The sequence below is a fragment of the Hesperophylax consimilis genome, chromosome 3, assembly GCF_061612785.1.
Source record: "Hesperophylax consimilis isolate HC1 chromosome 3, BYU_Hcon_1.0, whole genome shotgun sequence".
NCBI classification, from domain to species: domain Eukaryota; kingdom Metazoa; phylum Arthropoda; class Insecta; order Trichoptera; family Limnephilidae; genus Hesperophylax; species Hesperophylax consimilis.
Genome location: NC_142838.1, coordinates 42,657,146 through 42,683,378, shown reverse-complemented (window position 1 = coordinate 42,683,378; position 26,233 = coordinate 42,657,146). Strand labels below are relative to the sequence as shown.

The 26,233-nt window shown below is 34.4% G+C and overlaps 1 protein-coding gene across 1 annotated transcript in view; it reads right to left on the bottom strand.

Moving 5' to 3' along the window:
• stol (voltage-dependent calcium channel subunit stolid) overlaps positions 1-26,233 on the bottom strand; it is a 239,983-nt gene that overhangs the window by 37,016 nt on the left and 176,734 nt on the right. The window contains exons 5-7 of the mRNA XM_089650724.1: positions 13,677-13,896; positions 8,701-8,832; positions 6,407-6,684 (exon numbers count right to left, since the gene is read on the bottom strand). Of these exons, the coding sequence (XP_089506850.1) occupies positions 6,407-6,684; positions 8,701-8,832; positions 13,677-13,896 (630 nt within the window). The remainder of the gene's footprint in view (positions 1-6,406; positions 6,685-8,700; positions 8,833-13,676; positions 13,897-26,233) is intronic.

Here is a 26,233-nt window from a genome sequence, read left to right as displayed (position 1 = left end):
TTGTGTCATGGCACCATTTTATGTCATAAAATGCAAATCAAGTTCCAACTTTAAATCTTGCCGCAAACTTAAGATTAACAAAATATTAATTTAAATACATTATTTTATTAAAGTCCGAGAAACTACATAGGTTACTAACACATTCTTTCCAACTTTGTAATCATTCAATAAAGATAGCTGCCAAATATATAGGAAAAATTAGTTGAAATAGTATTAATTCTCAATTTGAAATACAAGATCAACATAAATTACGTAAATAATTTATCTTATTTTTATTATGGCGGTTATTTAAACATTGTACATACAAAATATGATGTTAAATATGTGTATAGTAAGTTGTATTAGTCCTCCTCACAAGGGTGACCTGTGCTGAGGCAGACTAAAGTTATTAACTTCTGTTTTAATAGTTTTCTCTTTGATTATATAAATTTTCTATGTTCTGTTCAGAGTTTTTTCGTTAATCTCTTTCAGCCAGTTATTTGTTCTTGATTTGAAATCATTAAAATTTTCTATTCGCTTTATATCAGGGGGAAGGATATTGTGGAGTTTCGTCGCTAAATAAATATAACTTCTTTGCCCGAATGTGGTTTTATGACCTGGAATATTTTTTATTAGGTCGCAATGGCCGAGTGAAGACAGAGATCTTGGGTTCGATTCCCAGTTGAGACCGTTTCCTTGTTATTTTTCTGTGTCTTGTTCTGTTTTATGTTTCGTTTAGATACATTAGTATTATATATTTCTTGAATGATGCATTATTTTCCAATTCCAGTAGCTTAAATAGCCATTTTTTCCAGTACTAAGTTGAAATGAAGTATTGTTTTTGGTAATTACGCGTATGAAGAGTCTAAACAGTAAAAGAAATGAAGGTATACTTGTCAAATTCCTCTGCATAAAACAGCTCTATAAAAAAACAACACTTGATTTTAACTACTCTATCTAATGGCATTTGAGTAAACGAGCACAATATAGGTTTTTAGGGTGTTAGTGTAGGTTATTTTAATAATTTATGCGTATTTCCTAACCTTCACACTTAACTTTGATTGAGTAAAAATGGAACTTTAATCCATATTTTACCATTTCACACCACATAAATAGTAATTTCTCGTAGTAATTAAGTTGAAACCGAATGCTATTTGTATATTTTTTGCTCACTAAGAGTGCTGGGGAATTCGACAAATTTGATGAAATTACATAGTGGATAACGTTGAGAGGGAGATCGGAAAGCTGTGGGATTGATTCCGAATCTTTCAGCCGGTACAAAAGATCTACTAGGTTACTTTCCGTTGTTTTAACTGGTAAATTACACGGCTTAAGTTCCAAACATATCCATTTGCGAGGGTTATAATAATTATTTTACAATTAAATATCCCAAATTAATAACAGCGGTCAATATTCAAATGTCGTAATGATATTTTGCATATTTGCATCGTTGTGATTGTTTTAAAACATATTGATTTACATTAACGCCGCTTTCGCAGAGCATTTTCATAATATGATAATATGAAAACCGAAGCTGTAATTATTTTCAACGTTTAATAGCGGTTTCATTTTATGTTTGTGCTTCGTGAATGTTCTACTCGTTCTACTTTCATGACTTTACGTCAAAATAACACCCGCCATTGTTTTGAATTTGAATTTGCGTTCGGTTTGATGTTGTCAGCCGTGGAATGTTATTCAAAGTAGGTACCGGGAACTCACCCCACCGAGGTATTATTAGGTGTAGCATACTTGAAACTGGAAAGTACCTACCCACATTAAACATATTTTAAGTAGACTTCATAGCTTTGTAAAGGCATGTAGTTTAGTAGGTATAGAATTTTGCGTAATTATAATATTAGAGGTTGTCGTCAAATTGGCATAAAGACGACACATTATTTTCACGGTGAAATAATGGTAGAATGAATTAATTTTGAAATCATTTGAATTACTTAAAGATGATCCGAGATACAAATGAAAAAATCCAACACTTGAAAGTCCATTGCATTTTTAACAGATTGAGTAAAAATCTCTATACATACTGCAGTTTGTTTGAGTTAGTTTTATTTGTCAATTAGATAAGAAATAACAGTGCCACGTGCCAAGTGCCAGTGTGAAAAATGAGTATTTCTAATTTATTAGGAATCACTTCAAATTATTGGTAATACGGTTAAAAACTGCAGGCTGTTTCTGTTTATCTTGATAATATATAATGACAAAATATGAAAATGTTAGCATTTTAATGAACATATGTTCCGACATCGTGAAAATAAATAACCTATCAATTCATTCGTTAAAGGCCTGGAATCTTGTTTTTAACCGGATTACGAATAATATTAAGAGATTCTTAATAAATTAGCAATACTCATTTTTATCCGTCCATATGTAGATAATGAAAAACTTGTTTTGGAGGTCAAGTGTGCGAAATTTCATCAATCTCGGAATAAAACTGTAGATTTGTATCAAAATCAATACCGTGCCGCCGGCCGCGCCGGTGTCCGTCACATCCAATCTTATTTATATCATAATTAAATATGTACATAACAAAGAAATGTCAGAAGGGTTTTCCAGATTCTTGTTGTAATCAAGTATGTATTAGGCTTAGGCTATATGTGGAGAGGAGGGGGGTTATTTCATCATATCATGTAATGTAATATTGACAGAATTTTTAATTACCCACATTGGATAATATGGGATTAGATTAGCACCTACTAGAACGTGTTGGCTTTAAGTTCATGTTAAATAATTTGTTCCGTTTTTTTTATAAACGGGACTGTAGGCCTTTAACGAATGAATTGACAGATTCCATAACAAATTATCAGTAAAACGCAAATGTGTTATGAGGACGGCGGAACACGTATTCATAAAAATAAAAATATTGTCATTATATTTATTAACAAAAAGCGCATCTGCATGAACACGTGTTCCGATATATTCTGAATGGACTAATTTTTTATCAGGATTTGGATAGTCATCACATTTTTAGAGAATTACAATAAATTAGCCATGCTTATTTTTCTCCGTGTACCTATATAAATAATAGGCAATGTCCATATGTTTGTACCCTACATAATCAAAAACTACTGGACCGATTGCACTGAAAATTACATAGTTTTTTTAAACTGTGGTTATAACCACGTTTAGACGACTTATTTATATGATTCTATTTTACCCCCTCCCAATTTAAAATGATTTATTACCGGTTAAACCGATTTACTGATAAAATAATTGTGACAGTAGATTTCATATTTTATGGGGGAATTTTGAAGTCTGTTTTCCCCACATTAATGTTATATTAATTGTTTAGGGAAAACAGGCTTCAAAATACCCCCACAGAATATGAAATCTATAGTCACAATTATTTTATCAGTAAATCGGTTTAACCGGTAATAAATCATTTTAAATTGGGAAGGGGTAAAATAGAATCATATAAATAAGTTGTCTAAACGTGGTTATAACCACAGTTTGAAAATGGTCTTGAAAACCGAAAGAGCTATGACAATAACAAAAACAAGGGCTTAGAGCTTAGAGAGTGGTTTGATTTATAGAAAAAGACTTAACGCATTATCTCTGCACTGAAATTAGATACTGTGTTAAATAAAAGTCTGTATAATGTAGTTTTTTTAATAATAACAATGTTATATACATACTGAGGACATGTCACGATCAAGTGAAACAAATAACTTTGTATGGTAAAGTGAGGAGTACGTGATGAAAGAAGAAAGGGGTGTAAGAAGAACATATGAATTGGAAGTGATTGGTAGATGTTGTCGGGGACGCCCTAGGAAGATATTACACGCTCAAGTGAAACATCAAATAAAAATGATCATGTTATAAAAGTGACAGCATGAAAATTTCGTGATAAAATATTAGTCATTCAGAATATATCGAGAACACGTGTTCCTAATAGATATCATGAAGGAGTGCTACAATATAAGTATGTCAATATCAATATCAGTAACTGTATGAACACGTGTTCTTTTCCTAATAGATATCACGAAGGAGTGTTAAAATATAAATATGTCAATATCAATATTAGTGTTATTTTCCTAATAAATATCATGAAAGGGTGCTACAATATAAGTATACCAATATCAGTAATTGTGTGAACACGTGTTCCTCCATCCTCATAAGATGACAATTAGTTTGTAACTCTTTCAATTCATTCGCCTGCAGTCTGATTTTAAACAGGAAAACAAATAATAAGTTGACAAGATTTTTAATAAATGAACAGTAATTTGGATTAACTCTGATTTGGATTCCTGGACATGTTGGTATCATGGGTAATGATATTGCGGATGCCTTGGCAAAACAAGGAGCGTCCAACCCTGTTGTTACCCTCGTAAACCACATTCTCCTATCTGACATTTTTTCCATCATCAAAGATAGATCCCGCAATGTTTGGTCGGAGTATTGGCACATTGCTAGTCAATCCAAGGGAGCCTGCTATGCCTCAATACAAAGGACTATTCCATCAAAACCGTGGTTTCAGGAATTCCCTCATTTTTCCAAAAAATAAATTTCTTCACTCATTCGAATGAGGATCGGACATTGTTCCATTCCTTCCCATCTTTTTAAAATTCACGTCGTTGACTCCCCAGATTGTACATTCTGTGGTCTAGAAGTGGGAACTATAGATAACATATTTTTTGGCTGTCCCTCTCCAAACAAATATCCTCTCTTCTATCAAGCTTTATCTAAAATTGCCTTCCCTCCATTCAACATCTCATCTCTTCTAAGTCTGAACTCGAATCCAATTTTCATTATAATTTTGAAATTTGCCTATTTAAATAAAATTAATATTTAAATTCACCTTTCATTTCTCAATAATTTTAAATGATGGCCAAGAACACCCTTGAAGGGTGAAAGCCAGAAATAATGGAAAAAAAAACAGTATTTCATAACAGTGAGTTTTCTACGTACGGGTACAAGTCAGGTAGTATATTTATATTTATATATAATATATCTCATTATTATCTGTGAATACATATATATAACCAACGAATATATCTTATTATTATCTGTGAATATAATAACTCATGGTGCTCGTATATCATATTTCCTGAATTCAGACACTTGCGAAACTATAAAATCTCGCTGAACAGTTTGTAGAAAGGAAGCCTGAGAAATACTTGATACATATCCCAGACCACACCTGGCTGGCTTTGGTTCGGAAAGTGTGGAAAAGTTTTTTCATAAGAAGAACGAGAGGCGAAGGAAATCTGAGGGGGGTGGTTTGGGAGAGGCACGGGGGGTGGAGCCGGCGAGCGGAAGGAATGGATTTACAAAGAATGTGTTTATGAACAAAGTTTCATACAAGATCAATAAAACAAGCTTTATCTGTTTATTATTTTTTTGACGATTTTAATACTTAAGCTGTTAAATATATTTTGAACATTTGAGAGAATGTAACTTTTTCATTTTTGTATATTTTAGACGAAATTAATACACAAGGTGAACTAAATTATTGTAAAATTACTAAATTAGATGGAAATTAAAAAAGAACCTTAAATCGATGTTGGTATTTATTATGTAAAATTAACATCGTTACGCTTATCGCATCTCATGCTACGTATGTTCATCTGGAGTTAGTGAGACTATTTCACCTTGCAATTTTTTAAAAGACTAACTTAGTTAAGTGGGAAAGAAAAGTATCATAGGAAAATAATTTTTCTCAGAGCCTATGTCATCTTTTGAGATGCTGTGTTGGGAATCTTTTAAGGAAATAAAGGAGAGGAAGTTCTGCGAAAGTAAAATGTATCAGGGGTGGGTAGGAATCTGTAGGGTTAGTTTTTACATAAGTGATATATGTATGAATTCATCCCTCCTACTGCGGGGTAAGGCGATGGGTCGAGAGAGTCCGGTTGAAGAGACGAAAGGGTATCCCTCAACCGGCCTCTCCCGATCAGGACCGACGGTGGGTAGACGCATCTACCGTCAAGACAGAGACAAATCTCACCCGGGCACCCCCGTGAAGCCACAAAACGTAGCAACTTGAAACTTGAGGTGACCTACGACAAAGGTGTTAGTTATCTAATGGTTGATTCCCAGGGCGACGGTACCCTTACCCGCCTCTCAAAATGAAATTAAGCACATTTAGTCGACATAAACTACTTTTGTTCATTCATTGACGATAATGCTCGGGAACTACCAATGACAGATTGCCGACATTATCGATAAAACCTTTATTGATGTAGCCATGCCAGACCCCTGGTTTATTAGTTAACTAACACAAGAATCACGGGTCATTATTGTAGCCTTTCAGGATCATCGCATTTTAAAATACGATCATAAAAATAAACCTTTCGAATGAACACCGTTGTTAAACTTGAAAAATTATCAATATAAATACAGTTCTGGAGGTTACTGAACCGGAGTTAAACTGAGACAAAGGGATACACCACCGAAATAATTAAATAATTAGTCTCACCTGCACAAGCATATTCTTGAAGCATGGCACCAGTTCCTCTGTTACATCGCTGAACGTGAAGATGTTGACAAAATCGTTGGGGCCCAGTGAATCGAGGATCCCAGAGGCCGTAGCCCGGGCCAGGGCCCCCCGGTGTCCCCCTGCCGCACTCGAGGTGTCCAGCAGGATCACCAGGTCTTTGGGGGAGGTGGCCGCCTCCACGAACCAGGAGGAGGCGCGGAAGTCGTAGAAGTCGCGGGCGTGGTGAGAACGCCCGTCTTCCGGGGGCCAGGAGATGGCTGCAAGAAAAATTATTATCAGGACAAGTTATAAAATAAAATGAAAAAAACGTACATTTCAACGAGCAGATAAGTGTTTTAATTGTACGTGACTGCAACACAATCAATGTTAGCAATTCGATGTCAATTTGGCCAGTTAGAATATATTTGTATACTTTTCTGCACATCTGAAATATTATATTACACCTTATATTGTTACTTATTTTATTGCTTGTCTGATATGATTAATCAGTTCCGATTTCGGCATTTAAAAGTTCATTGAACTTGAATAATTTTATGCATTACGCAGGAATACAATTTCATGTCACTCGCCTAAACACTGACAACCGAAATTGGTGTGTTTTTATTTTTTTAAGTTTATTTATTGGTCTAAAGATGTACAATAATAATTTATAAATATTACAATTTTTTTAAATATCTGAAACAGTATCGTAAAATACCTTTTTCCTGAGCAAACGCTCGCGTTAAAAAGTGGAGAAACGTAATTAATTACTATTTTAACAAATTATTATTTTAAGCAAAGAAAAATAAAATAAAATTTACAAACAGTTGTTGTGAAAAATTAGTAGAAAAAAGGAGGAGAGAAAAAAGAATAAAAGCAGAAAAAAAGTATATCTAATATTATTTAAGAGTATTATGATATTATTTTAAAAGTGTAATAAATAAAGAAATTCTACTGAATTATATTTTTTATAGTGTTTTTGAATTTAGCGTAATTTTTTTGTAATCTTACATCTATAGGTAATTGATTAAACCATTTCACTCCACAATATTTATAAAATTGTTGGGCTGTGGTGGTGTTGCAGCACGGGAATAGAACAATGCATATTTGGTCTATTGCTGTTTGAAAAAAGTATTTCGTTTTCGTTGTTGAAAGAATCTTTGTGAATTTGTAGAAGTGATGTTTTTTTATAAATGATTAGCAGAGAAAGGGCTTTAAATTCTTTAAATAATCTGATGGTGGGATAATCGTATGGCTTATTAAGGCTGGCCGCATACATACGTTTTTCGTATTCGATTTCCGAATTCGTTTTCCGTATTCGGACATCCGAATGCACGGAATCAGTAGAAAATACATTAACTACCGCACACGTTCGTTTTACTTCCGATCGGAACAAATTCCTTACGCACGTTCCGAATGCGAGCCGGCGCGTTCGGAGAAACCGAATGGAAAAAACCTAATGACGTCATGTGGAACGCAGCTATTGCATACAGTTTGTTTGTGCTGACGCAAACGTACGGAAATTTCCGTTCGTAATTCAGTGTTGCCAACGGATCTTGACCTAATATCGCCGTTTCTCATACATAAGGTAGCGTAAAGTAGCCGAATTTGCTGTTAGGTGGGACATGTTTAAAATTGTTTTTACGTGAAAATAAAAATTTCGTGGGGGGGGGGGGGGGGTGGTAGAGAATTTCAAAAAAATAAAATTTGTCCCCAGAAAATAAAATAATTTCAAGAAATTATAAAATTTGTCCCCAGAAAAATAAATTTCATAGGGGGGGTGGGTGGCTAGAGAATTTCGGGAATTTAAAATTGATGTTTTTGAAGTAGCTTAATTGGCGACCAGATTTTTCGCCTTTTAGATTTTTTCGGCGCCGATTCTCGCTCTGAGTAGCCTAAATGGCGATATATCGCCCTTGTTGGCAACACTGGTACTGAGGTTTATACATTCCGAATGAAGAAAAACGAACGTTTGCGCTAGTCTCACGGAAATCCGAATACGGAAAACGAATTCGGAAATCGAATACGGAAAACTTATGTATGCGGCCAGCCTTAAAATTATTTTTATTAATATTCTCTGGATGATTTCTAAAGGCAAGTAAGTGTAATTAATTTGTTGAATTCACTACAAGTTCGCCGTTTTCTAAACCAAGCACCGGATGATTTTAATGTTCCAGTTTCCAGACAACAAAAATTTAGTGACAAGTACTAATTTAGAGGTTAATTTTTTGTGTTATTATTTATTGTGACAATAAGTGGGAGAAGTAAATGTTATAGAGTAAAAGTAAAATTACCAGGAAAACGCCTGAGGAAGCCGGTAGAGCTGCCGAAGTATTGCCAGGAGAGAGCGGGGTCGCTTTCGTAGTTGTTGGCGAACAGCGGGTCCAGATGCTCGGACCAGGATATTTGGTTCTGCACTTCAGCGTCTGGGAAAATAACTCAAACATTATTAGAAGTGTTAAATTATGGGGCAGATTACGTTACCATTCTAGGCCAAACCAAAACCTCTTAGATCAAAAGGCCGGGGCACTCAATCAAATCAAATTTTTTTGTAATATCCCATAATTACAAGACAGTAACTACCATATTATTGTAGCAATTCTATATCAACGTCCCAATATCACACTCCTATGCGACGGATTCAACAGCTAGGAAACAAATACTACGATGTTGTTGATATATTTAGTACATCAATTTCAATATATAAGCATACCCTATTGAAGTTTTTTTCATCAAGTAGCGGAATATTTTAGTTAAGGTATTTAATTTGACTAACACATAATAATTTTGTCAACTGAAACAGAAAAAAATATTTTGGATTTTTTATTTTGTGCCTACATGCTGTGTAGATCAAGTTCAGTGATATTTTGACTTTATATTTATTTTTCTGGAATTGTTTTGAATAGTCGTTTCCTGCACTATTTTGGTGTATAATTTCGTAAATATTTTTTATGTGTATGTATTTAAAAGCCTTAATAGGCGTGAAATAAATAATAGTTAGGAGGCTGCTTTGAATGAGTGTCTCGGCCTTGTGATCTGGGAGGTTTCGGCCAAACTCGCATCATCAAATCAAGCCCTCTATATGTGAGCCAAAGATCTCGCATCCAAAAAGGAATGTTTTTATATTTCACTTGGTCAAAAATTCAAAGTCAAAATTTCATTTTTAAGCATAAAATTACTTAGTAATTGGGTACTTAAATTTTAAATAATGAATTTTACATTTTTTTCCAAAGAAACGTCACCACTTCAATGACAATTTAATTAGATAGGTACCGTAATATTCAAAAAATGCGAATAGGTAAGTTCAAATAAACACGAAGATTTCACCATTTCACCAAAGTTAGACTTCTTGTCAAAGTCAGGCTTGCTTGAATAATAAAGTGGATGCAGTAGATTTTCGAAAACGGAAACAGAACGCACAAACAAATTTACAGATAGATGAAATGCAAAACGGTCGAGTCAAAACAGGATTTGACTACGCTCTGTCAATAACATAAAATTTTACTAAAACAGCATCACAGTATCATCCACACAATGTATCACATGAGCTGACTCAAGATTAATAAATAAAAATAAATCTGTTATTTGTTACGTCACGCCGATTGTTTTTGACAGGCCGTGTGCTGACCAATAGTATGGTCAGATTTTGAACTGTACAGTTTGAATTCACACACGTCAACTATAATCACGGAGTGCCGTGAGCCGTACAATCGCATCGATACGTTCGTCTTGTCAAAACCAATCTGTGTACTATCGCCGGTTATTTATCTGAATAATCCCTTAAACGTATTTTATCGCAACTATCGCAATCCAATTCAACATAACGAGTGCTACCGTACAACGATCACCGTTCCAGTGCTGACAGATGATTCTCGAGATGCAAATTTCGTTCGCCACCCGGTAAGCTGACTGTGAATTAACCTCACAAATTGTGTTATCGCATTCGCCTGTCATAAGCCATAGGCTTTATCCATTCTTTATCTGTGTGGAATAGCCCTTTAAAATACGGCTATCCCAACCCTTATTCGTTCCTCGAACAGTTATTATCAAACAATAGAGTTTCCCATCACGTAATTGTAAGTATTCTAAGGTCCTGATTCTTTTTTCTTAAAATTTTTGTAGAATAATTTCTTGTTTTTTTTTTAGAAATATGACGAGCAATACAATACAAATACAGTACAACCCTACAATTTGGGAGGCATATATAGGAACCATTCATTGCAATAGTGCTCAAGTGGTTTGCTACGTTTGGTGACTTGGTAGGGATGCCCGGCTTATGGATTGAGGTTTGTCCAGGTCTTGGCGGCGAATGTGTCTGCCCAATAACTGCGTAGCGGGCTGGATGGAGGAAGGCCTTTTGATTTTTCCAGTTGGAATCTTTGGACCCATCGGCTTACACCGCAGTGGGAGGGAGTGATTCATGTGTCTCTCACTCCTGCATACACTGACCGCCAGATCCTTACCCACCCTTCATACCCTTTTCCTTCCTCTCAACCCTCTCATTAAAATTAATTCTCCACACAGCCCCCCCAAAGAAGACATAATTATTCTCCTCAAGGTCTCCTTTGTGGGTGTTAAGCAAAAAAGGTTAAACGGTAATAACCGAAAGCAAAAAAATGTACATTATTTTGTAAAAAGACTAGTTATTAAAAACATATACAGGGTGTATCGGCACGTACCCGACAAACTTTAACCAGCTATTCCTTAGCACATTTGGAGTAAAAAATGTTATGGGCACTTTGCTGTCCGGTAACATTTTTTTCAATTAAAAACAAAAAAAAATCAAAAATCCACACTCCGTCACTGTCATTGGAACAGTTTCTCGTGTTCAACAGCTGTTATTAGCAAGTGTGTCAAAAAGTGTCCTCGCTCTTTCGTACACACTAAATAATAATAGTTAAAAATGAGACGAATGGTGCCGTGCCATTTCGTTGTGATTGTAAAAGCGCGCCAAGGTAGGTACGTACGTACATTATTCAACGAAACTCGAACAAAATATTGCCAGACGGGTTTTCAAACTTTGACATAGGATAAAACATTGGTGAGATGTGGTGAAAATTTGAATAGTAAATTTTTTATTAAAAAAAATGTTACCGGACAGCAAAGTGCCTATAGCATTTTTTACTCCAAATGTGCTAAGGAATAGCTGGTTAAAGTTTGTCGGGTACGTGCCGATACACCCTGTATATTGTTAATGAGCTTTATGTAAATTGTTATAACCTGTTTTAAGAAGAAAAAAATAATCCTTTATTTTTAGGAACCCGTATTCTATGCGGTTGCTACGCAAATACTTAAATTACCATTAACTCTAGCCTTGTTGGTCTAATTTCTAAGTAAACTCATTTTGTGAGAAATTAAAAAAATAAAATTAAATACAATATATGGCTCACCCACCATAGGCGTAGTGTGTTCAATCTCTTGGTTAGCTAAGTCTTCTATCACGATACAAGCAACATTTTCCACTTACTGTAATGGTAGTAGGAGATTTTAAAATATTATAAGGTTATTCGTAACCTGAGAATGTTTATCTTTCTTTTTAAAAAATAAACAAATACGTAAATATAATTTTCCTTGTCTTATACCATAAAAATGTAATATCTATAGGTAAGAGGTTGTTCAATAAAATACTAATAAATAACATCATTGAGTGGTTAATCATGTGTTTACTGGCAATAGAGGCTCAGTTCGACGTGTAGACTTGATATAGAATATCAGACCAATGTATAGACAGTATATATCTGAGCCCACAAACCGTCTGGAACGGACATACATTCCAAGCTGTTGTAACGCGGCTATTTTCATAGATTTTCATTAGATTAATGGCTTAGTAAGGATTGGGCATTATGAGTATCATTGATTTTTAAGTAAACCACTCTGTAGATTGGACTGGTTATTTTTTTACCGCGCTTTGGGTTCTTATAATGCTTGTTTTTGTCGTAATAGCATACAAGGGATAACCAGTAGCTCACTTCAAGTACCTTATGTAATGTATGTATAACAAATATAATGCGAAAACGTTTTTTAAAGCTTCCCATTTCTAAGGTCTTTCCAGAGTTATCAATTAAACACTTTATCACCAAACATTTGAACACATCTCGTGGCCCATGGGTTGTGGCGCTCGCCGGCGTGTATATTCTAAAGATAGATCTTTGTCCGTTGTTTGTTAGTGCGCTTACGTCATCGAGCGGAAATAGGGGTCAGTTAAGAGCCTCAAAATTCACTCTCCGCGAAGAATCAGTCAGAATTACGCAACGGAAAGGGTTACTTGAGTTATTCGTGCGTCGTCGTGTAGATTGTGAGGTGTTCTAAAAAGTAAGCTATGCAGAAAATGTAAATAATGCCCAGTGATGAATGAAAAAGTAGAGATACTACACACATCAATTTTTATTTCAAATTTCAAAATTAAGACGATGCACTACGTCGTGTAGTATTTTAAATTGAGCCGCTATCAATAACAACCTTTACGTAGATGGCGATAAGGTTTAAATTCCCGCTTAACACCATCCGCCTGTTTTGATTTATGCAAGAAAAAAACATGGCCAAAAAGTGCCTTTTATTTTATTTTGTGGATGTTTAGGCATAAATATTTTTTTTGGATCATTTTATAAATAACTTAATTTTCCACATTATACAATAAAATCATAACCGAAAATGGGTTTGTAGGTAGGAGATTTTGAACTTTAAAGCAGTTTTCATAAGCATTTACATTAATTTTTTGCTGGGCTTATAAAAAGAATTATCTAAAAAAATACTGAATATTTCAAAGGCCAAGATGTATTTTACTCGCAGTATTTAATTAAAGCATCTGAAACATTTCTAAGCGACCAAATTTTCAGACCAAAAACTCCTGATTTTGCATTACTACGTATGGCATCGCCTTAAATCAAGTCTCAGTAGCTCAGTGGTTAGAGTGCTATCCCGGAAAGACAGAAGACCTAGGTTCAATCCCTTCTTGCAACCGTTATATTTTTATTTTCAGTGTCTTTTCTGTTCCATGAATAGATTTATTAATATTAATTATCTTGAATGATTAAATATTACATTGACCTGTCAATTATAACCTTCAAAAGTAATGCAGTCTGAGGTAAATGGATATTCATGACTATAATAATATATTTGATCCTTCTCATCAATGTACAAGTATATGTTTAACTCGTGTACTTGCTTGTTGGGAATGACTCGTGCACTAACTAGCCTGTCGGTGTCTGGAAAAATCATTTCCTTTACCTTCATATATTTCAGATAGAAATAAAAACAATGTAGAACTGACCGTATTCATCCACAAAGGGCGGCATCAAGATGGCGCTGTGCGTGGTGTTGACGGACAGGTGGTCGAAGTGCCGACTGGGGGTGAGTTGCAGTCGTCGTGAGCCCTCCGCAGGGCGCCCGTCCGGCCCGAACACGTTCAGGCGCCGCGCGTCGTAGTACGAGGGCGGGGAGGCGCGGGCGACGCCGGGCAACGCGGCCTGCTCGGCTGAGTCCATGATGCGCTGCAAATAAATAAATAGTTAGCTTTCAGGTCTTACTATAAACATCTTATTTCCAACACTGTCAAAACATTGAATTTTATGTAAATAAAAATATCTCTACAAAATTAAAAAAAAAAACTTTGTAAAAATACTTGAAATAATGTACAAAGTACACGCTTCAAGAAAATAGATATTTAGATTTTTATCTATATTATTACCTATATAAAAAAACAAGTATTATCAGTACGTTCCTTAATACAGGGTGTTAAATGACGTACTTGACTTGAACGTACTTGGTAAAATTTGTCTAAAATACAAGATATTAAATAATTATTTAGCATTATCAAAATAAACTGTAAAACTACGGATTAATTCGCAGAACGCGTAACTTCCATTTATGAAATTTTATAATGGACCCAAAAAACTGTTTTTTTTGGACTAATTATTTTGTAAAAAACTTAATTTGGTACATTAGACAGTAAAATTACATTCGAAAGTAGGAGATTTTGAGCTTCAAAGTATTTTTGTAGGCCTTATACTTATTTTTTTTCCAGGATTATAAAAAGGTTTTTCCAAAAAAATACTCGATTATTTCCAAGGCCAAGGCGTTCTACTTGCAGTATTTAATTATGGCGTAGATATATAATTTTTCCAAGCGTTCAAATTTTCAAACAAAAAACACGTCATTTTTCAGTAATTTTGCATTAATGCGCATTGCATCAACTTAAATAAAGAACAGGTTTTTTTGCAATCGTTTCATTTGAATTTTCTATTGAAAATGTTAGGTTATGTTATCATCATGATTCAGCAATGAATTTGGCTAATTCCGCCTGATCTGAAGTAATATGAGAATTAAATTCTACAAAATACACAAATAGAGTGTTCTTTCATTAATATTGAATGTTTACTCCATCGTTTTGCTTTATTTAAATCCCCCGATCGCATCTCGGAGATTACTTCTTCCATTGATTCTATTCGCAGACTCTTCCGTACCTGGATTGGTGAATAGAACATAGTAACATTTATAGAATCGACGTAATGTTGTATTCGTAGTTGCTCTTATTCAAAGTATTCATCCCCAATAGGTACATTTTATCGGACAGGGCATTATTTAACGTCTTTGCAAACGGAACTCTTAAGGGGAGATCTGCTCAGAGAAATGCCTGACCCAGTTCCATTACTATTGAAAATGGCACCCGCACATCGATTTTGCAATTTCCCACTGGAATAAATGTAATTTCTATCAAATTGAAAGTAGGTTGATTCCCGAGTCTTGCAAACTGCCATTAGCCGTTTATATGACTTTTCAAAGAACTTGGTCCATTGGGGGGATGCATCGTCGTAGTTAGGCACATTAACCAATAATGAAACATAATTATTTATATTTAGGAATAATGTATATTAACAACCTTCCGATTGAAATAAAGAAATCAAAAGATTTCAACAAACTAAAACTCGAACTGATGTTATACTTGTAAGGAATAATTAAATAAATAATTGCCGGTTTTTCCCTTTCTTTAAATTGAAGGCCTCAGCACGGGTAAGCCACCATATGTACAATATTGTGCCAAAAAAAAAAAAATATATATTAGTCCATATTCATCTCTACTTTATTTAGATGTTTCTAATTACTCTCTTAAATGCTCAATATTTAGTGTGTTTCAGAATCTTATATATGTACACTCAATTGTTCCTATTAAATATATATACTTACCTATTGCATAATGTTATTCTATTTTCCTTATAATTAGTGTAACTTCCTCACCAAGCACAAGAACCAGTTTCTTCTTTGGTGAGATTGCGATTATAAATATATTTTGTACAGATGGTGTATACGTACTGAACTAGCTGTGTATTGTTTTTCTAATATGAAACAATACTAAACTTCAACATCTTTAAACAGAAATGATGACATGATCTGAGGCCTAACAGCATAAGTACTGCTACATACTGGTATTTGGGCATTAACCCTTAGGGCATTACTAATAAACATCGTTTAAAGCTTACACGACTGATAAATAACCATTAATGTATCATAAATAGTTGTTTAACAGTTGTGTCAAATTTGAAACAACCAAAATGCCAATGCCAGTGCCAACTTACTTATTTTTCATTAAACAATGTTTTAAGAAATTGTATTGTCTTACCAAAGAACATTATTTATAAGTTTATATATCTATAAAAATGGTATATATCAATAGAAAATAAGATCCAATATAGTTTCCCCAGTTATTCTTAGAGAGGTTTCTCTCTCTCTAATTTTCGTAAAAAGTATATTATAATATAATAAAGAAATACTAAAAGATTCTTTAGTTTCATTATATTTTCCATCTAAATAAGCGTTTTTCATAATAAAAATAAGTCATATTGGTTTTCTGTAAATAAATAAAGTACTGAAATTTTTGACACTAAATGTGACGCGCTTTTTTACGGATAAAATTAATGATGTAACAAAACGATAAGCTAGAATAATAATAAGATATATTATTTCTTTGCCAAGCGAAAAAAATTGTATTTAGTATGTTAGGATCATTTTGTAAGGTTCAAAATAGCATAAAATCTTCTTTCTGATGTTATCTTCAGGATTTGATGCATAAAACGACACGATGTACCGAATAAAATAAAATAAACCACATTTCTGAAAGTTTCGCCGTTTTTGTTATAATAGCCTCTCTGTTATGCCTCTCCCTATAGAAACAAACGGGAAGAGAAGGTCATTTTCTAAACTAACGCTACATATATTAAGATGGTTACTATATATATTACACACACTGTCTGCAGAGTTCCTAGGGAATGCACTTCATTGTGCTTGGGAAGCAATATGTCATTCTGCAATGCAGCGTTCCCATTGTGTCAGGAAGTAAATTTGTTACGCAGTGTCAACGTAAAGGAAAAATTGACACTCGTGCATGACTGCGCGACTCCTTGAGAGACGTCTAGCGAGCTGCGGCTGCCCTGACAAATGGGAAATCATTTTCATTTGTAACTAGGTGGGGAAATCATTTTCCATTGTGTTGCCAGGCGAAGAAATTATTTTCTATTACATTGCCAGGTGCACAAATCATTTCAGTTATAGGTAAGCACTAGTCACGTAAAGGCACTTCACATTTTCAAAAAAGCATTAAATCTAAGGGATCTCAAGATGGAATAACGATAAACGTAATTCTATGAATAATGTAGCTGAATCGTAAGTAAATGTTAAAATTGCCTCATTAATTTAAGGAAATTTCCAGAATTTTTAAATTAATCTTAAATTAAATTTTGGTTTTTGTTTTTGTTTTCATGGATGAATGAATGCAAATTTTGAAAGTAAAAAATATCCTACTTGCCGAAATCTCAGTCATACAAGCATTTCTCTGATATTGTATGACATTACATCAGTTAATATACGAAATAAATGTCGGTCCTACCCAATCGGAATTCGGCTCAGTTGTTAGCGTATTTGGCTCCAGTCCCCGGGAAAGAAGGTTCAATCCTCAGTCAACCAATTAAAAAAATTATATGTATTTTAGTTTTAAAAAAAACTTTGTTTTTACTGGTCAATTTTTTAACGAGCAAGAACAAAAAATAACGTATTTTTCGTAGAATAACGACACGATATCAAATAATAAATGTATTTATAGGTTGATGTTCTCTTCTCTCGGATATTTGATAAAATTAATAATTATGCCGTTGCACGGAGAAAACGTACTGATTTGAAATACTGGTAATATATAAAAAAATCTGGTCAATTTATTCGCTTTCCTGTTGAAATTGGGACTGCAGGCATATTACGAATGAATTGAACAGTTCCCAATGGAGTATCAATCAAAAATAAATGTTTTATGAGGACGGCGGAACACCTGTTCATAAAAATACTGATATTGATACTGACATACTCATATTGTAGCATTCCGTTATAAAATCCACGACGAAAGAAACAATGACTGAATGACTAATATTTATCAGTAAATACGCGCGCTCTATCTAGGTACATACTATTATATTGTAACATTCCGTCATGATATCCATTAGGAAAGAAACAATGACTGAATTACTAGTATTTTATCAGTAAATACACGCGCTCTATGTAGGTACATACTATTATATTGTAACATTCCGTCATGATATCCATTAGGAAAGAAACAATGACTGAATTACTAATATTTTATCAGTAAATACACGCGCTCTGTGTAGGTACATACTATTATGTTGTAACATTCCGTCATGATATCCATTAGGAAAGAAACAATGACTGAATTACTAATATTTTATCAGTAAATACGCGCGCTCTATGTGGGTACATACTATTATGTTGTAACATTCCGTCATGATATCCATTAGGAAAGAAACAATGACTGAATTACTAATATTTTATCAGTAAATACGCGTGCTGTATGCAGGTACATACTTTTATTATATTATATTTTATGTCCGGAACATAATATAAGCAAGAAACTACTTAAATTTCATCATATTTTTAATAATTTTTGTGGTGTTTTCTTTTTTTCTTAATAGGTACGTAATCGAGTCCAAAGTTGGAATTTTTGATGTAAAAGTATGAAAAAAATCGTTCTATATATTTATTTAATGCATCAAAATGTAGAACCCACTTCAGAAGTCTTTAAACCTTTTGATGACCTCCGTGGTTGAGGGGTAAGGCTCTCGACTAGCAAGTCGAAGGTCGCAAGTTCGAATCCCCGCATGTGCAAATCAATTTTATTTGTGTTTTCACAACTTAGATACTAATTTAAAATAATGTTTAGTATAATTCCGGTACTTTCCAAAGTGGAAGATAAGATCAGTAACGCCCTGGCTTAAGACAACCATTCAGAATTTAAAATTAAGAAAAGTTGGTGTTTGGTGCCCAGATCTGAACAGCCAGGTACTCCCCCACATTCCTCTTCACTATCTCTTTACCTTCCCCAAAATCTTCAGCCTTACAACATACTCCAATTGGAGATACCAAAGTCTCACTGGCTCCAGAAATTTGGGAGCAGTTGGAACTCCTGTAAGGTATTCACATAAAAAAGACGTCGAAAAAAATATTAAATGCTATCTATGTCTGATATAGATTAACCCGCTTGTTCCAATTTTTTACAACTCTTGTTTTTTTATATTTTGTGTACAAACATAATTTTATTCGGCCACAAATAATTTGGTGCATTTAACATATTATTATCTACTATGGTGCTCATTTAAAAACGAACATACGAGTAGTTTGTATCGCAGTATGTAATGTGTACGCGACAATTCGTTGGGTACCCCTGGCGGAGTGTACGTGCAGAAGTAAGACATATAATGCAAGTCATGGGAGGTACATCATGATTGTGCCCGGGGCTGCATTGGCGGAACTCTCACGTTCCTATTTCATATGGAAAATAGATGAAAACACTCCCCAAGGAGCTCTACTACCCACAACTACCCTCTATCCAATGGCGTACAGTCCATAAAGGCGGAAAAGCTGTACATACCCTAAAAAAACAACCATTAAAGAAAATAATGAATATTTTTCATCAAAATGTTTAATTTTTCTCAATAAATTCAGATTTTTGTTCTCGATAAGTCACACTATTTTCACAAGCTATGAATTCCGTTAAAAACGTGTAAAATATTTAAAAAATTCTGATTTTGACTGTCATACTAAATAAACGAGATTACAATATTTTCATTCATAATAATTGATTTGAAAAACGATCTAAAATCGTACATTCCGAAACGGTTCCAACTGGCTACAACGTCATACAAATGACATAGAAAATGCCAATGTCTGATAAAACGGCAGTTACCAATGTCACACTGCGTGACATCAACGCCGCTGACTTTCATGAATAAAAACGAACATGTCGTTTTGGTGGCAAATCGAAAATGGTATATTCGTGAGGGAAAATTTATTCTTAGCATAAAAATATAATATTTTCACTACCGTATTTTTCATCGCGAATAAAAAAAAACCATGAAAATACCCTATTGTTGTTCTACGTATAGATGTACAGATGTAGACGTATAGATGTAGACATATATACGTTGTTCTACACTACATAAATAGTTTTTTTCTATTTGAAAAATTAAACACAGCCCTCTTTTGTTCATAGATACTGTCCACATAAAGTCAAGCAATGCACTGAGCTGTTCATTAAGCAGTCAAAAGGGCAAAATAAAGTGCATTAAGCCAGTTGTGACTATAATAGTGTATTCGGGCCTTCCCATCAATGTTCAAGTATTTATTAAATCACTTGCTAGTTGGGAGCGGCTGAGAGCGCTGTGCGGGCAACCGTCGTGTGGACGGAATCAATGATCACTGTACGCCACTGCCTTTACACCAGAGGACTGATTCAAATATAGAACACCAGAGGACAACAGCATAACATTTTCTTTAGTCTTGATATTTATATTTTAGTTGTTACATGTGTTCGAGAATTATTGTCTTCCCTGAAAAATTTATAGAACAATCTCACGAGATTCCCAGAGAAAAGAATTCATGAGATTTTTTTTTTAATATCTTAACCTAAAATAGTGGTTTAAAAATATATATTTTTTATTTAATTTTTAATTTTTATTTTAAAAGAAAGATAAACATTCCCGGGTTACAAATATCTACACAGTATTTGAAAATATCCTACTAGCACCACACAGGGAGAAAAACGAGTATTACTAATTTGTCAAAAATCTCTTCAAATTATTCGTAATCCTTTTAAAAACGGGATTGCAGGCTCTTGACGAATGAATTGATAGGTAACACTTGTTCATTAAAAACCTAATATTTTGTCATTTCGTCGTTATATTGACGTCCTACAAATAAATAAATAAACAATATATTATCTAGGTAGATGCAGGTGCACGAATACGTGTTCCGATAAATTAAGAAAATACTAAAAGTTTATCAGGAAATCGATTTTAACCGGAATTACCAATAATTTGAGGAGATTCTTAATAAATTAGCAAAATTAATTTTTCTCCGTGTACTTAAAAATCTTACGATTTCACAGGAAATTTTAATTTATTAAATAAGAGAAAGTTATAAACATTTTTTTGGACGCAAGGTCTACTGTTCACAGAACTTCACGTACTAGTATATGCATAGGTATAAGTTAGTTATAGGTAATAGACAAGTTCTAGACTAGGTAACGTACTGTTAACTGGCAACTTCAAGAGCAGAGTGGAGGTAATGTTTCCCGCACAAAAGCTGGCGGATAAGTAGTGAGGAAACGGAACCGAATAAAGTTTATGACATTTATCATTAGAAGTTGCCGCTCGATGGGCGAGTTGGGCCGCCCAGCCTCCCGTCACCCTGCCAGCCGCCCACCCCCGCCCAGGCGAGCTACACGCCACTGGCGAACGTGTTTTGTACATTGTACATGATATTAATATGTATATATATAGACCCCTGAAAAATTGTGGGTTTTTTTATTGTTTTGTATAACGTAAGAAGTAAAATATCAAATTGTATTATTAAATAATTGAGTACAATATTAGCGATTCTTAAACGAAAATTTGAAACAGAAATACATACAGTCGCACCTAGGAATTGAACCCAACTGTCGGGGCGCTGCTCTACCACTGAGCTGATTCAAGCCTACTTCCTTCGGTCATATTTAACTGTCAACTAAGAACTACATTGGCTGCTATCTTTATGTTTCACTGCAAGATTCAGAATTCAAAATTCACTGTGCAACATCTGGACACAATAAGAAAGGATATATTTATCTAAGATTGCAGCCAATAAAAATACAGATATTATCGGTTCAAAATTTTAAAATAAGAAGTTTATTGAAGTAATCATTTTACGCATTAAGGACTTGCCGAGTGCTCGGCCGAGTCACTCAGAGATAAGAGATATAAGAGATAGAGAGACATGTAGAGGAAACAGTGGGCGAGTCAGTTCATTAAGATTAGTTTACAGTGCTGTTAACATTGTCAATTAATAATTCATATTTCGCACCGCTATCGTAACAATCGTTTTAGCTTTAAAATTATTTTTAATTATATGAAAGAGAAAAAGTTAAGTTACAGTTTTTTTACAGAGTCCCCAAACAAAATGAATTTGTTTTAGAAATATCGAGTTCTCTCAATTTTTCAATAATTTTTTAACATTTTTGAAGTGAAACTTCTTTACGCGCGTTATGTATTTTCGAGGATCGGAGTAAAACCGACTCATGACCGTCACGAAAAACCGTGATCATTTCGCTATAGGAGCCTAGCTAATATTATATACCTAGTTTAGGTCACTCTCCAAACTCAGCTTCGTGGTCTAGAGGCAGAGCGCCCGACTGTCGTCGTGAAAAACCAAGGTTCGATCCCCGCTTTAACTATTTTTTTTTTCTTTTTGTGTTTTTTTTAATACGAGGAAAAGTGATAAAATGCTCTCGTGCTGCGACTTTTAGATATTTTGGTCGAAATATAGCTTACAAATCGAGCCGGTAGAGTCTCTCGGTATTTTGATTAATTATTTTTATTTTGAATCATTAAAATTACTAATCAAGGCCAATAACGCGACTAATTACCCTCGCAGACGTGCGTGACAAGTTTTTTTAGTAAAAAACACAGCCGTTAGTGAGTTTTTCAAAATTTAGAAATGTTTTTCAATTTTCAATACTCCATACGGGTATGAGACTGTTAAAACACGATAGATCTTTTCCAAAACGGACAAATATACGGAAATATTTTGAAAAACGACAGATATGACTTCACACTGCCGATATATCTTCGATTCGACCTTATATAAAGCGTTAACGAGACGTTATGTGATATTATTCATTTGCCGTGTTTGAAAACGAAAATTGAGGAGTACAAGTTGTATACGCGGTTCTCGTCGCGCGAGATACCTCTCCTCGTGGTCTAGAGGCAGAGCGTTCGACACTCGTTATACAGGATCCGCGTTCGAATCCCATATTTTTATAACTTTTAATTTTTTTTATCACATGCTACTTATAAATATGTCAATAAACAGAAAAAAGAGAGAATGAAATGAAAAGAGAGAGAGAAGAATACTAAAAGTTTCACTTCCGTCGTGCGTAGGCTTGCCAAACACTGTATTTTTTTTATTATTTAGAAATAGTAATGTTTATTTTAAATGTATACACCGGATAGAAAATTTTATCTTGTTTCTAAAACAGTATACTTTTTACGGAAATTTAAAAAAAAATCAGATGTACGTAAGAAATACACAGAAAACACTGCAAACTGAATAAAAATGTTGAAACTACTGAAGGGTTAATGCAATACTTCTGCACAGGAATGAGATAAGGAGTCGAATTAAAGTTGATGTAATGTAGTTTTTTAACAGTAACATTGTGGTATACAGTAGTGAATGATGGAAGAAGTCGGAGACGCCTGAGAAAGACATTAGCAATAGTGAACAGCCACGTACTCTGAATTTATTGGTCGCTTGCAACCGCATAGCTTACTTTTAACAATATAGTGCATTTTGTAAGTAACCTAGATACCGCGAGAAGACAACATGTTATTACAATGGAGCAACATTATTAGTTAGAAGAGCAAGCAGCCGAAACACTTTGTAGTCGGTTGGAGTGTTTAGAAGACGGCCGCCCTGAAGTTGTGGTAAGTGTCGTTGGCCGCGAACAGCTGCTCCGAATGCGGGGCGCAAAAATTAATTAAATTGGAAGTACTCGCAATGCGCGAGTCCTTGGGGCATTTTAAACCGTAAATAGGGAAACTTTGTACTGTGGCCGCCATATTAATTCAACCCCCCTCCCCGCCGTTGTCTTAAAAATATCGCATTTGATTAAACGTCTTAATGGGACGGGCAGATAATGAATGGCTAATAACTTGGATAAGTAGCGAATCTTTTTTTAGGTTTGATTAATTTAATGTGGTAATCAAACACACTTTAATTTGAATGAAAATTGAACTGCAAGTAGTGGATACACCCAGCTCTAGTGAAGGATTTTTTTTTAAATTTTAATACCGCACAAGAGTCCCAACTGCTCCCAACCATCTGGACACAATTTATTAAAAATCTCTTCAAATTATCAGTGATCCGGTTAAAAACAGGATTGCAGGCAGTTTCCTGATAAATTATCAGTAACGTCTTAATATATCGAAACAAGTGTTCATGCACCTGCAGTTGCCTTGATAATATACAGTGAAAAATTCCAAAATATTAGGATTTTTGTGAACACATCCTTCATAATCGTGATAATATATTCTTATTTTACTAAAAAAATGTCAAGAAACCTATTAAGGGCCAGCAATCCCGTTTTTAACCGGATTACTAATAATTTCGTGAAATGTGAAAAATGATTCGATCACAACATTAAACATTATTTCATAAAACTAAATCAAAATTAAAAGTCACCCCACAAAAAGAGCTACAGAACACACATCGAAAAGCCTTTGTTTGAAAAACTTTTGCAGGTCTACCGGCGGAAATATCTCCATTTTATATCCAGAAAACCCTTACCAATAGTAAAACCCTTTACATTTCTATCACATGGTTTAGTATCGGCCCTTTCTAAGCAGTTAGTCACGTTGCTTTAAGCCTGTATCACACCGTGCGGTTTTGGCGCTGCTACGTTTCCGCGGCGAGTTATCGCCACTCGTTGTGTGTAGACTGTGTAACGGCGAGAAGTCCACCTACATTCTATACTTACTGATAACACCTTGAGAAAGAGACTAGCGACTAGCGATTTGAGATGTCAGACAAGGCGACAAAATGACAATGATAGAATTGAACATATTCTAATCTAGTCGTCGCTATATTTAATAGCCGATAATATTTAAAAAAAGTTTGTAATGAGGATGGGTAAACGAGTGTTGTAAAAATGTTTAATAAAAATCGACATACATATTTTTTAACGTAAGCTCCATAGAGAAAATAATTCCTCTCAGGGACTATGAGTCATCTTTGGGGATGCTGTGTGGATGGGGTATTTGGAGGAAAGGGAAGAGGGTAAGTTCTGGGAAGGAAAAGGGAATGAAATCCATCCCTCCAACTGCTGGAGAGTCAATAGGTATACCTAAAACGCCGTTGCCGAGTAGACCCATCTGAGCCCGGGGACCCCTGCTAAGTCACCGAACGTAGCGATCCACTTGAGGTGACCTATGAGGGAGGTGTAACAGAACCAAACAAATGTTTTTTAAATAATTAATTAAAATTTTGAGAGCATACTTTCTACGGTCTTACGTAGCAGTGACCAAATAGCCCCGTGTGACGCAGGCTTTAGACAGGTATTTTTTTCAGCAGCCTTGCATTTCCTCCGGGATTTCCCGCCCTTCCTTTCCGCCCTCGCAATGGGTGGAAGAGATTCGGGGAGGGGATGGTTCGCGTCTTGAATATTTAATATATGGCCACAGGGGGCCGTGAGAAAATTTATTTTTTATTCTTAATGGGCAATAAACTTTTTTCGCATATAATACTCGTTTGGCATAATGGTTATAGGGCAACACGGCGGCACAAATTGGCCAACATGGCCGGTTCTCAATGTGTTGAAATATTTAAAAAAAATGAAAAAATTTCAAGGTACACTTTTTTAATAAGTAATCTAGAAAAAAAGGTGTAACGGGTGGATTTTTTTCACTTGTTACTAAATTGTAATAAAATTAGTTTTTGAGAACAATAGACATTGCTCTCAAAAAAAAGTTTCTACTACTCTCTTATTTACCTACCTACTTAAATATAAACCATGTACTTTAAGAAAAAAATTAAAAAATCAATAATTTTTATTTTTTTATTAATATTTTTATTTTGCAAAAATGAATTATACAATTTGTGAAAAGAAACGTCACTCATTGATAATATTTTTTAACCAAATTTTCGCCATGCAGGTAGTTAGAAAGTAAACACGGCGTTTTCATATTTGAAAAGAATCTTTACCGAACCATTAAAACGGCCACCATATTGAAATGGAAACGGAACGTTCAAATTTATAGACAGACGAAATGCAAAATAGGTCTTCCCTACGCTCAATCAAAAATTTTAATGTGATTTTTGAGAAGGATTCAATTCAATTTGTGTTAATTATTTTTAAAGGCGATAACGTTCTTTTTTCTATGTTTGAAAATAATAATATCAAATAAATTTCAAAATTTTTTAATTCATTCTAAATTTAATACGTTCCTTACTCCGTGTTTGAATAGAATAATTTGAATTAATTAAGATTAATTCAATGTAATACGTTCCTTTCTCTATGTTTGAATAGAATAATTGGAATTCATTTAAATTCCGTCTAAATTTAATACGTTCTTTATTCCATGTACACTACAATATCGATGCTTGTAGATATGGTCAGGAAAATTCTTCAAGGCGGAAAGAAAAGTGGCCGGGCATCGTATTAAGGCGGAATGGTCCACAGTACATAGTAAAATCTAGATGGATAATCCAAATACAAGGATATGCCTTGGAGGAGTTGTAAAGAAC